Source organism: Centropristis striata, chromosome 6 (genome assembly GCF_030273125.1).
Source record: "Centropristis striata isolate RG_2023a ecotype Rhode Island chromosome 6, C.striata_1.0, whole genome shotgun sequence".
In the NCBI taxonomy this organism is placed as follows: Eukaryota; Metazoa; Chordata; class Actinopteri; order Perciformes; family Serranidae; genus Centropristis; species Centropristis striata.
Genome location: NC_081522.1, coordinates 25922148 through 25934898, shown reverse-complemented (window position 1 = coordinate 25934898; position 12751 = coordinate 25922148). Strand labels below are relative to the sequence as shown.

Sequence of the window (12751 nt, the reverse complement as noted above, 5' to 3'; positions counted from 1 at the left end):
TCATAATCTTCAATTAACGTAACATATATTGAAGTTGTGTGCTTTGGGATTTAGAGGATTTAGCAGCAGGACTAACATAGATTGGCATGATCTTTCATGGCGCGGGCATGACAGGGCTAGTTGGCAGCCTTTCCCATTAGGCCCTGAATCAGTGCTGGTGTAGACAGTTAAATAAATAAAAAACCAAGTGGGCTGCCAAATTGACACTCAAAGACAAAGACAAAGTCAAACTTGGTCCTCAAACCAAAGAAAGAAAAAGGTTTTCAACATCATAAGGAACTTAAAAATGTGATTTTAATTGGGATTCTGATTCTGTTTCACCTTCAAGACAGAAAAAAAAATAGAAACAAACTTTTTAATTTCCTCTACCATCCCAACCAACCTGGTCTCACAGGAATCCATGAAATAGCCACGGATTTGCTTAACTCAAAATCCATGGAATAGCCACGGAATCACTCAAATTTCTGTGAAACTGACATGGATTTCGCTACAATGCAAGTTAATGACTTTCATATCCCGTGGAAATTCCATGGATATTTTTTCCTATTGGTTTCTGTCCAAGTCACGTGACTTTTAAGGTTTCCGGCGGTCAGAACAAAAAACATGGCAGTTCTCTCATTTTTTGTGAAAAAATCAATATTTTGACTTAGTTTCTGCATAAAAATGGATTTTGGATATGACTGTCATTAACTTGCATTGTAGCGAAATCCGTGTCAGTTTCACGGAAATTTTAGTGATTCCATGGCTATTCCACGGATTTTGAGTTAAGCGAATCCGTGGCTATTTCACGGATCCCTTTGAGACCATGTTGTCCCAACGTATATCCACACAAATGACACCCAAACAAAGAAGCTGAGGTAAGCTGAGAATCTAACTATTATTTGTGTTGTGCTGCTGAAACAGACACAGCTGCACACTGCTGAATAGACATATTTCCAGTCCAAACTATACGCATGGCAACTGCATGTGGAACGTGCATTAACCATTAACATGAAAGCATGTGCAGCCTGTGTGCCTCTGGCAAGGGGATTGTGAGTGTGTCATCCACATTGCTCTGCAGAAGGTTTTAAGCAAATGCAATAGTAAGTCAATGAAATAACTTAAAGAATAGCTTGAAAAACTTGTGTCATTGTAATTTGCGATGCATAAATAACTATGTGCGTGGGCAGAAAATGCTAATGTGAGGATTTCACATCATTGTTCAGCTCTGAAATATAGAGCTGCAACTCCAGTTTCACTGCATGAAGATGTGACTTTAACAACACATTCCAGCAGCATGGTTAATGGGCACATTTACAAAGTCACTGCGCACAGGGTCAAGCTAAGGTTCATTATCTGTGACAGATTCACTACAACCATAGTGACACAATCAAATCATATTCTGACAATCCTCATAGAAGGGTTTATTTTTTCTAAGAGGTCGGAGCAAGGACTTGAAGCTGGTAGAGATCGGTGTCTTGCTAAGAGGTACTTTATCAGGTCGGACACAAGAGCTGGACTCCTGGTGCTTTGGTTGAAAGACAGTAACTGTAAGGCACACGGTGTCCTCTCTTTGAACTACATCACTTCTTGTGGCATTGCTCCAACGGCCGCTTGCTCCATTCAGCACTGGAAGCTCAGCATTTGGAGAATTAGCTCAGTGGACCATGTTTGATGGATATCTTCATGTAGCCTGTGTTACCTTCACAGTTTTGGACTTGATAATATAAACAATCTTGAGACATTTCCATCTGTGACAGTCTTGTCGTACACTACAACCATTTGGTGATAGTGTTAAAGTGAAATTAGGGGAAAATGTTGCAGTGTGTGTCTGTGATTTCATCGTGTGTGTTTGAAAAAGGACGGGAGCTGACCTTCCGTTCTTTGTCTCCGTACTCCAGGCCCAGTGTATCCATGGCACGGACGATGGCAGCCAGAGATTGGATGGTGTTGCTGTAAACGACAGGCTTGTACTGCTTAACGTCATCACCAGAGAAACCGTCCTCGTGGATGATCCTTAACACACACAGAAGCATAGGCATTAGTCAGTGGGTAGTAGAGAAAAAACAGCTCCTTTCATAGTCCTTATACACAGGGACAAGAAAACATAGACATAGAGTGCTTGTATGGGTTGTGATCTATAGATTAGGGATGTTACACGACACTGAAGTCAAGTTGCAGTTTATACACCGCATAAGGGTGTTTCTGTCATCTGCTTTGAACACACAGATAACATCTTCTTGTGCTCGGTGTAAGGCAACACTTTTGCACTGTGCAAACACTGAACAAACGGTTCAGGTCTCCCAAAAGGCACCAGGTCTCATCAGTGGTTCCCAAAGTTTTTCTACTGGGCCACCCTTTTCTATCTAAAAAGGTAGATACCCATTAGGCTATGAAAGGTTCTTGCACCATGGACACATTCTGTACTTTTTTGCACCCTTACATCGATTGTTGTCAATGTAAATGTGTGAAGGCACAGTCAAAAGTGTTTCCAAAAGCCGATGTTTCAGGGCGTTGACAGCTGCGGCCCGATATTATCATATTTAAACTTTCAGAATGATGCAACAATGCGGAACATATCATGTGATGGGCAACCGTACAGCTGAAAGACAGACATCTTTCTTCTCTTCCAAAAATATCAGTCTATGGTAAATATGGAAAAGTTGATCATTTTTAATGGAGGGTCAGATCTGTCACCGGACAATATTTTAAAAAAACAGCTGGTTATGGCCACTTACCAACCTAATGTGACTCCCTTGTAGCGATAAGCAGAATGATAATGGGTGCTATGCAAAACTAGGCGTAAGCAGCCTCTGTGCCCTTGAAAGATGTCGCAGGAGTATGCATGTTTGATGGGTGTCCAGTAGGGCTGGGCGAAATGGCAAAAAAAAGAACTCGATTATGATCACGATTTTGATATTGTTTTTAAGCTGCCAGTTTTAAAGCATCTGTACTGGAAACTAAAGAAACTAGGGATTAGTTTGATATGTATTAACATACATCGATTTTAAATGTGATACGGAATTAGACAACATCGCATATATCGATATGGTTCTTTTTTTTTTCTTTCTTTATATATAAATGCTGTCCTTACTAGGGTTTGTCATATTTAGTTCTTTTGTAATGTAATTATCTCACATAAATATGTTTATTTCAGAAAAAGATTAGCCAATTTTATTTCACTGGCTATTTTTATTGAAGATATTTTTTTTAATTTAAATTTGCACTTTGTGGAGCTTTGACTTTTAAAAAAAAGGTACTCCTGTTGTTATACAGTATTTATGTTCACTTAAATAAACGGTTTCAATTAAACTACTTGTGACATGTCATATTTTTCTTTGACTTTGACTGAACATTTGCTATCACTTTGCGATTACAATATCAGGATATATATTGTTTATCGATATTCAGCCTAAATATATCGGGATTAGGGTTGTCAAAAGTATCGAAACTCCAAAAAAGTATCGATACTAAAACATTGTAACCGGATACAATACTCATTTTCAAAAGTATCAAGTATCTGAAGCTTGTTATAATAGTTGCAGTTTCTTTTTTGCACAAATGTTTTTCATTCTAAATATTTAACCTGTGGTTCTGTTAATTTTTACATGTTGCATTTTTCTTGTTGATAAAAATATTTCTGTAAAATTTTGGGGTCTTAGTTTTTATCCTTTTGGTATCGAGTATCAAATATTTTCCTGAGTATCGGTATCGAGTTGAACATTTTAGTATCGTGACAACCCTAATCGGGATATCGCCCAGCCCTACTCTTTCCTAACATTCACCTGTACCTCCCTGGTTTATTGCTCCAAGTCATGGCTGACATCTATTTCTCCTCCCTCAGCTACATGCAATGGATAGTGACCCCTGTACTGTGGCAGTTTGGCACTATATATGTACTGCTATAGAGCTTTTATAGATATATAAACCTACATACACAAATATAGTCAAATACAGTCAGTAATCAAAGGTTATTTAAATAACATCATGTAGATATCAGTGTTCCTGGTGTTCCTAGGATACATTAGAATGTTCAGGTCAATAAAGGAGGGAGAAGGGTAAGAGAGGAACACAGGTGGCTGCAGTTGGGTTACAACAAAAACACAAAAGCAAGTGGGAGCAGGACAGAGTGTGTGTGTGTGTGTGTGTGTGTGTGTGGGGGGGGGGGTCCATAACCAGTAGGCTAAGCTGACATTTAGGCACACAGTGCTAGCAGCAGCTCATCCTGCTGTTTTAAATGTCATGTCGTCTTTCACTGCAGCTACCACAAGGACACACCGACAGACAGACTGTGAGAGAGTTAGACAGTCACCCGGGCAGGCAGACAGGCAGACAGACAGACTGGTAAGAGGAAAGTACGGATGGACAGATGGACAAATCAGACAAAGTCAAACAGAGGGAGTAGACAGAGGGATGGGCAGCCAAGAACAACAGGCAGGACACCGGAAAACAATTGCCTGATACAGACAGACAGATACGGGTTGGGGCAACATTGTGAGGCAATTCAAATAGACAACATGCCCACACAAAATAATAACCGGGATGAACAAGACCTCTGCACAGAAAGTACTGAGAATCAAACCTGGCTCCTACTTGAAACACATCTTCAAAACAACTACACCCATCTGGATCAACTCAGTGAACATTTGTCTAGTCCATTTGAGGCTCTGCCCTCTTGACTTCTCCTGACACACCACAGAGTTAGCCCATGGGCCAACCACCCGCTAATGCATATGATGATGGGGAAGGCAGTTTTGCCTGCCAAGTTTCTGGTGTGAGTGGGAAATATCAGAGGAAGCAAACGAGTCATTCCAAGACCACAGGGTAGGGGTGTGCCATATTGTATCATTCACAATAATATCGGTATATATTTTTTTATTGTTAAAAAAATGCCTATCATGATTTTGGCAACATTCCTACTATTTGATGTAGTGGCGTAAGGTTGAGTGCCTGTCACCAGTCAGTCAAAACCCGACCCCCACCTGCCCGTCCTCCTCCCAGACATGCGCGCACATTCACACACTTACACAACTGAATATACCGAGCTGCCCTCCCACTGCCTTCCAAACACTCTGCTGCATTGTGCCGCTTGTTAGCCGCGAGCTAACATTAGCTAACAATTAAAGTTGTTTTAATCACAAAAAGCTACCTACTCTCTGTCGCTAAACACATCCAGCTTTCAAAATAAGAGCACTGTGTGTTAACAGAATCCACCACAGAACTTACAAGACTATATCAAAATAAGATGCCTTAAATAAAACATACAACAACCTTTATTTTCCTTTACAAAATGTCATTAAAATATGCCCCTGAAACCCCTAAATGGTTATTTTTATTATTTGCTCATACTCAAGAGTCAAGAGTAATTTCTTTTGGATTTGGCAACTGTTGAGATTTGCACTTCACACTACATTTAGATTTTTATTTATTTATACAGACTAAAAAAATCATATTTTCTATATCCTTTTAAGTATTTCATAATGTTGGCAAGAATATCGTTATCGCAAAAATAGCCTGAAATATTGTGATATTCTTTTAGGGCCATATCGCCCACCCCTACCACAGGGAGCCTAATCTTACCCCTTATATTCATGGCATTATGACTGCATCAATATTATTTGCAAATATGAGTGGAGAGTAGGGCTGGGTATTTGTACTTGATACTTTGAAGGTATTGACAAAAATAACCATGACAACATATCCAGCCAAGCAATACCTGCATCTGATCCTTTTGTACTAAGGTCTTTATGTATTTGCATGATTTTGCTTGCAGCCAATCACCAAAACGGTGCTCTGATTTAATGGTAATATACAATTGGCCGACAACCACAGCAGCTACAGTAAAGTCTGTGGTTCACAGCTACAGTATGAGCTGTGGGCAGCTTGTTTGACAGAGTTGGCAGTTCTTCGTTTAATGTATTTGGGTAAAAATCATTTGGATGGGTGGTGGCATTTTAAGCAACTATTTAAATGAGGGGTATGACGGGAATGAAGTAGAAAAATTGTATAAATGAAGTACTGTAGTGGTATCGGTAACACTTTTAAGTGTACTGGTGTTGGTAATGGTATTTTAATTTTGTAATGATACCTAACCCTTGTGGAGAGTTTCAATCTCATCAGTATGTGCATACTTTGGTTTATTAACATACACAGGAATCTTCAAATGTGTATGAAGTTTACCAAGATTTGTGAATACAAACATAAGCCTATAAATATGTACACATGTTTGTAAGTGTGTACGCTACACATTTACAGCATACACGTCTATGAATCGAGATATAGTTTCACAATTATCCACACACATTTCAAAATAGTATTGCATCAAAAATCCCCCTCATAAAAATCTGTTGTTAATTACATTAACATAACTGAGGAACAAACGTAGCCATTGTAGAAGGCCCAGCTGGGAAGTTCTGCAGAGCCCAAGAGCAACTGTTTGGAAAATCTTAATTTTCTGTCCTTTGAGAAAGCAGCAGAGAAGAATTTTTACAGCTAGGATGAAAAGCTCAGGGAGTGAATTGGTTCTGCTGAATAATATTCAGTACTGCTGTAGCGGTAATGCGGTGTGATGCAGGAGAACATTAAAGGAACAGTTTTGCCATTTTGGAAATAAGCTTATTAATCTAGTCTGGGAGCAGTTGCCAAGCAACTAGCAGAGACTCCAGTTTGTTTCTGCTCCCTGCAAAACAAGATGGCATTTGTAAATTGGGGAGTTTTATACTGGAAGGCAGATATTGTTACATTTGAACGGAGCCAGGCCAGCAGTTTCCTAACAATCTGCTTACTCCACATTCATCTTTAGAATAGAAATATGAGAGTAGTGTCAATAACTGAAAATGTCAAACTATTCTGTTAGCCCCATGGTGTTCAGATGGCCTGGACTTTTTGCGGTTTTTCTTTCAGAGGCTGTAGTAGACTCAATTCTAAGGCTACAGAGAAGATATCATATGAAACTAGAAGGTCGAAGGAACCCATTGGTAGGGTATGAGGTAGAAGGTTCAAAACATTATGATATGGATATATGAAGTCCACTTTCATGCTCATTTATGTCTCATATGTTGTTGCACAAATTGTCACATGTTTGCTGCAAACTGTTGCCATTTGTTTTTAGTTGACAATTGATTAAAAAAAATCCCTAAAATCCATGCTGTGATTGGGAAACCAATCGTATCGCGAGCATTATTTTCTGGAAACTGCTGAGAAACCCTCTTACTGTCAGTTTAGATAGGAAAGCCATCCATCCTCTGACTGCTCCAGGTCTCTAGTTTGTGGCTGTAAAGTTTCATGAGGCTGTGATTATCCTAGAGGTCACAGCAGCTCATTTTATACACTGAGCTCAAGTTTCAAAAAATGCTCTTACTTAAGTGAAATGGTAATATGGGGACTAACATTATCACATATGAATAAAACTGGGCTCATTGAATCCACAAGAGTCTGAGCTTTACGGTAGAAAAATAACTAATTTTAGTGCATTAGAAAAACTCTGTTGTGTTTGCCTTAAACTGCACGACATTAGCATAAAGTGGGCATGTATGTAAAGAGGAGACGTGCAGGTAACCATAGACACCATTTTTATTCAGGTCAGAGGTCAAAGTAGCGCCAAGTCAGTTTTCCTCTCGCTTTGTAGCGTCATGACACCATCTTGGTCTTCTCGTTTCATATGATACCAATTATTGACGATAGTGTTAAAACTGTAAAACTGAGCCTGTTACAGATTCTGAAACAGAGAAAAATTCTTCTCACAACAATTCTCAGGTCCCTATATATATTCTCAGGTTCTAAATCCATACTCTCAAACTTTCATTCCATATGTAGAATAATCTCCTCTACTAGCATGCCATAATGTCTATATATATATATATATATATATATATATATATATATATATATATATAGTTACTGTACCTCTCACACATGCATGAGAACACAAACTGTCTCTCACACACACACACTGCACTGTCTCAAAAATATATCTATTGTGTGTCTTGACACCTGACCAACACATGCCACCATGCATTTGTATGCAAGTGCATGTGTGTGTGTGAGCATGTTTATGTTGTGTGAGTGCGTGTGTTTGTGGTCTAGAGGACAGAACGGTCCCGGGTAATGTTTCAGATCAATCAGGCAGCCTGCCAGTCCTATATAAATACACCAGGCTTCTGTTTACATTGGTGACTTTCACACAGAGGGCCTGAGCACAGATCCATACGCTGCAACTATATACAGCTAGATATGAATGGTTTACACTGCAACTACAGCTAGATATGAATGGTTTAAACTGAAACTATACACAGCTAGATATGAATGGTTTAAATTGAAACTACAGCTAGATATGAATGGTTTAAATTGAAACTACAGCTAGGTATGAAAGGTTTACATCACAGCAGAAAAGACATCTACATCTATGAGTAGTTCTGTGTGCTATAGCCTGACTTCTAATCTCTGCTGTTGTCTCTAACTCTGTCGTCGTGACTTCCCAACCAGATACTTTTTCTGAAATTCTTTCTTCCATCTTTCCTTGCACCAGAGGAGAAACGAGGACAAACTGTTAATTGGATGCTGCCGCCTCTGCGGAAACAGTGTGCTGAGCTGCACCGAGGAAGAGAGTGATACGTGTTTAACTGTTACACCAATCAATAAGAACCTAAAAAATAGAACCAGGGACTCCTGAAACCAGAGATCCTGGTACACCAGGAGTCTATCTTTCTATCATGAGACATATGATGCACAGCTAGCTCTCTAATATATGTGTGCAATTTTAGAAAAACAGTGGAAAAATAAGCTTTAAGTGGCAGCAAGAAAGATAATTCAATTAAAAAGAAGTGTTGTTATTTGTTGAGTTATTAGAGGTGTATGAAGGACTTGCTTGTGTGTGTGTGTGTGTGTGTGTGTGTGTGTGTGTGTGTGTGTGTTGGGTTGGCTGGCCTGCTGACGTGAGCTTTCATGCATGAGGACCTTTTCTCATTACCAGCTCTCCAAGCCCTTCTGTCAGCAAAGAGAGAACACTGTGTGTGTCAGTGTGTGTGTGTGTGTGTGTGTGTGTGTGTGTCGGGTCGGTGTGTACGTGTGTAATTTCCCGTAGCTTTGGCACAATCTGCAGGCTGACCTGAAACATAGTTTAGTTTCACACCGAGCCAGACAGATGGACAGAGAGACAGACATATGGGCAATTTAACAATGATATTATTCTGTGGTATGACTGCCATTGTGGAGGTACAGCAGGTGTTAAGTGTCATGACAGTCAGCAATCACTAATCGCATTAAATTATCAGTTTTTATGCTGTTTAACCATAATTCCCTTAAATTGGGTGAATTGGCATTAGTTTTCACTGACTAATGTTATTTATTTTAGTTTTATCAGTGTGTGTGTGTGTGTGTGTGTGTGTGAAACTGTCTAATTGAGGCCAGGCATTTGCTTCTAACAGGAAATCTAGAATGTGTGTCAATCAAACTGCCACCAAAATGTCACTTCCAATATAATATTGCAAATCATCAACAAATGTTTGCAGTTCAATTTAATTCTACGTCTCTTGTTTTCCAGCTGTGAGCAGGTCCTCAATTTATTTATGGAGGATACTAAATAATAGAGAGTAGTGTTACACTGAAAAATTGGTCTTAACTATGCATAATGTGTGTTTTGTCTGTACTGCCCTACACAGTCTAACTGCAGTAATTACGCAAAGGGTAAAACTGAGAAAAACTGCTTTAAAGGTTTTAACACGTTTTAACTGGTCAGTCAAATGACTTAGATGTTGATAAGTGATATAACACTTATTTCTACATGTGTTGATTATGTCATTTTTATGCTCAGAAATCATGACTATTTATTTGACCTTTGACCCCAAAAATGTAGTTGCTGCATTCTGGTTTTGCTGTAAAAGGTTCTAACAGTAATGTTGTTGTCTTCTTTCAGCTTTTATATTTTGTTTTCAGTGAATCAACATTTTCAAATTTATTTTGTTTATAAGTGTATTTAAAAGTGTTTAACAAATTCAAAGATTTGTGTATTTTAGACTAAATATTATAAAGTAATGCTATATTTTAGTCTTAATATTATTTTATCTCACTTGTTTGCTTAATCACTATCTAGATACTAATTTCCCCATCAAATAAACCTATAATAAAATACAAGGCTACACTGTATCACAGTCAAAGTGAAGTTACTGCAGTCTGCTTTGGTTAGTTGTTTAAATTTGTTTTGAGTTGGATTTTGTAGTTACTGCAATTTTTATATCATTGTTTCTCTGAAATAAAGCAAAATTAAAATATAAAACTTTGTCACAAGATAAAACAGACATCAAGGAGTTCATTTTTAGTTATAACTCAATTTCGACCAAAAATGTAGTTACTGCAGTTAGACTTTGTAGGGCTGTATAGAGAGATGCTATGATATGCCTGGATCACAATGAAATCTGACAGTAAGGAATAATGACTGAGAGTTATGGATATAACCAGGGTTCTACGAATTATGGATGACTGTCAGAGCTCGTTGTCGACGTCGTCCAATATTTTTTTCAAACAGTCTCTGGCAGTCAGCAAGAATAAAACAGGATTTATTGTCTTGTTTTTTTTATACCTTGGTATCGATTCGGAAATTTCACTGGTATTGGTTTCAAGCAATACATTTCTGGTGTTGTAACATCTCTATGAGCAGCTGGCCACCTTATAGGCAATTAAACAATAAAGGCTGCAACAACTACCTGATTCAATTTGATTATAAATATAGTTGGTAACAAATGTCATAACCAATTATTAGTTATATTCCAGTGTCTCTCTGACCTGATTTCAGCTGTTTAGGGTAACATTAGCTATATCTGGCGTCTCTGTTAAATGTCAAAAGTTTTGACGGACAAATGCACGATTACAGGTTAAAAAACAAACATAGCATCATAACAAACATATCTTGCATGGATCAATGTAACTTTAACATAGTCCAGTCTCTGATAATGTTATTTTAAAGCGAACACTTGATAAAGCCAACATCTATCTAATCTGAAACATTTGCCTGTCAAAACGTACGTTGTACAAAGAAGAATGTTTTAGTTGTGGGTTTTTTTGGCTTTTTAACTATTTTCAAACCAATTTATACTCAAATAATCAAAGTTTTTATCGACAGATTAATCAATCATGAAAATAGTTGTTAGTTGCAGTTGACAACCCCTCACCCCGTGGGAAAAAAAGCTCCCCTAGAAGTCCATGTTTTTCTACAGTTCATGACAAAAGCATGTCAACATGTCAGTCCACTGATAGTGTCCCAACTAGTGCACTGCAAAAAAGGTGTGTCTAAAAACAAGATAAAAACACTAAATCTGAGGGAAATGATCTTGCTGCATGGACAGATAACTTCACTTGACAAGATTTCTTAAATTAAGATTATTAAATCTAGAAATAAGCACGTTGAACGCTTAAAATAAGAAATTGCAATGGTGATGCAAATTATTTGTTTCTTACCAAGATAAAAAAAACTTTAGATTTAGAAGTGTTAGATAATTTATCTTGTTTTAAGAGTTCATTTCTTATTTTAAGCGTTCAACATGCTTATTTCCAGATTATATAATCTTGTAAAGTGAAATTATCTGACCATGCAGCAAAATCATTTCCCTCAGATATAGTTTTAGTTTTATTTTTTTATCTTGTTTTTAGACACGCCTTTTTTGCAGTGTGGCTTTTGTGTAAAGGGGACTCTGCCCTCCGCTATCATCAGAGTGACAGACAGATGCTTAAAGCAGTTACATTTGATCTAATCTGAAGCCAAACACTACATACTAAGTGAATTACAAAACACATCAGTACAAAAGGTCAGTCTCCCTGACTACCATACACCCCCATCTGCTAGGCTGCAACACAAAAAGAGAGGACCTTGTAATCCAATCCATCCAATACTCTCTCCTTCACGCTCTCCCATCATCGCACACACTCATACTTTCGTCTTCACACCTACTCATGTGAACAAACACAAAGCCTACAAACCGTGTTGTCCAATTACTTCTCTATCTCTGTTCTGCATTGTTGCTAGCTACCACCGTTTCTTCTGACACAACCACACACACACGCACACATGCACAAGGCCCTGTGTGATTGGTTCTTTATCGCTATGCTGTGCATCCACTCGCTTTGTGGTCGATTGTCGACAGTGCTCTTAGTCATGACGAAGTGCATGCTGACCAACTCCTGTCAACACTACCGGACACAGTTACACAACACTGTGTGTGTGTGTGTGTGTGTGTGTGTGTGTGTGACTAGGGGAGCGTTAGAGCAAGTGCAAAGAGTGAAGGAGAAAGAGGGGATAAAAATGTGATGGGTGATAATGGGTATGAGAGAGAGCATGAAAGTAGAGAGAGATAATCAGAAACAAGAAGCTATAAATAACCAAAGGTGTCAGTAGCCCTCACCCAGACAGACGCACACACACACACACACCTTACACACACACACACACACACACACAGGAATGGAAGCATGGCATCAGCTGCTGTCATTTGGGTCCACTCACTTGCCATCACACCTTGAGGTCAAGCTGAGCATCCTGAGCCCACATAGTCTCACACACCCTCCATGCTCTGGGCTCTACACTTCTGAACCGCAAAAGCTACATTAGGGGCTATTGGACCAACAGGACCAACTTGAAATAGACCAACTAAAACGTGTATCATTCATTTATTTGATTTGTTTGACTGCAATGTGATTGACACGGGCTAGCGGGCTAACGCTAGCATTAGCTTACAACAAAGTTCAACATTAACATCTTACGTTCAGTGTTAATAAGAATGTA

At 38.6% G+C, this 12751-nt stretch overlaps 1 protein-coding gene across 3 annotated transcripts in view; it reads right to left on the bottom strand.

Moving 5' to 3' along the window:
• Window positions 1–12751, bottom strand: part of LOC131972876 (guanine nucleotide-binding protein G(o) subunit alpha) — a 150141-nt gene that overhangs the window by 112803 nt on the left and 24587 nt on the right. For 2 of the 3 annotated variants that reach the window (XM_059334655.1, XM_059334653.1), the window contains exon 3: window positions 1854–1995. In XM_059334655.1, coding sequence (XP_059190638.1) covers window positions 1854–1995 — 142 coding nt within the window. Of the gene's footprint in view, window positions 1–1853; window positions 2016–12751 lie in introns of those variants that run through there. The other variant, XM_059334654.1, reaches the window with a different exon arrangement.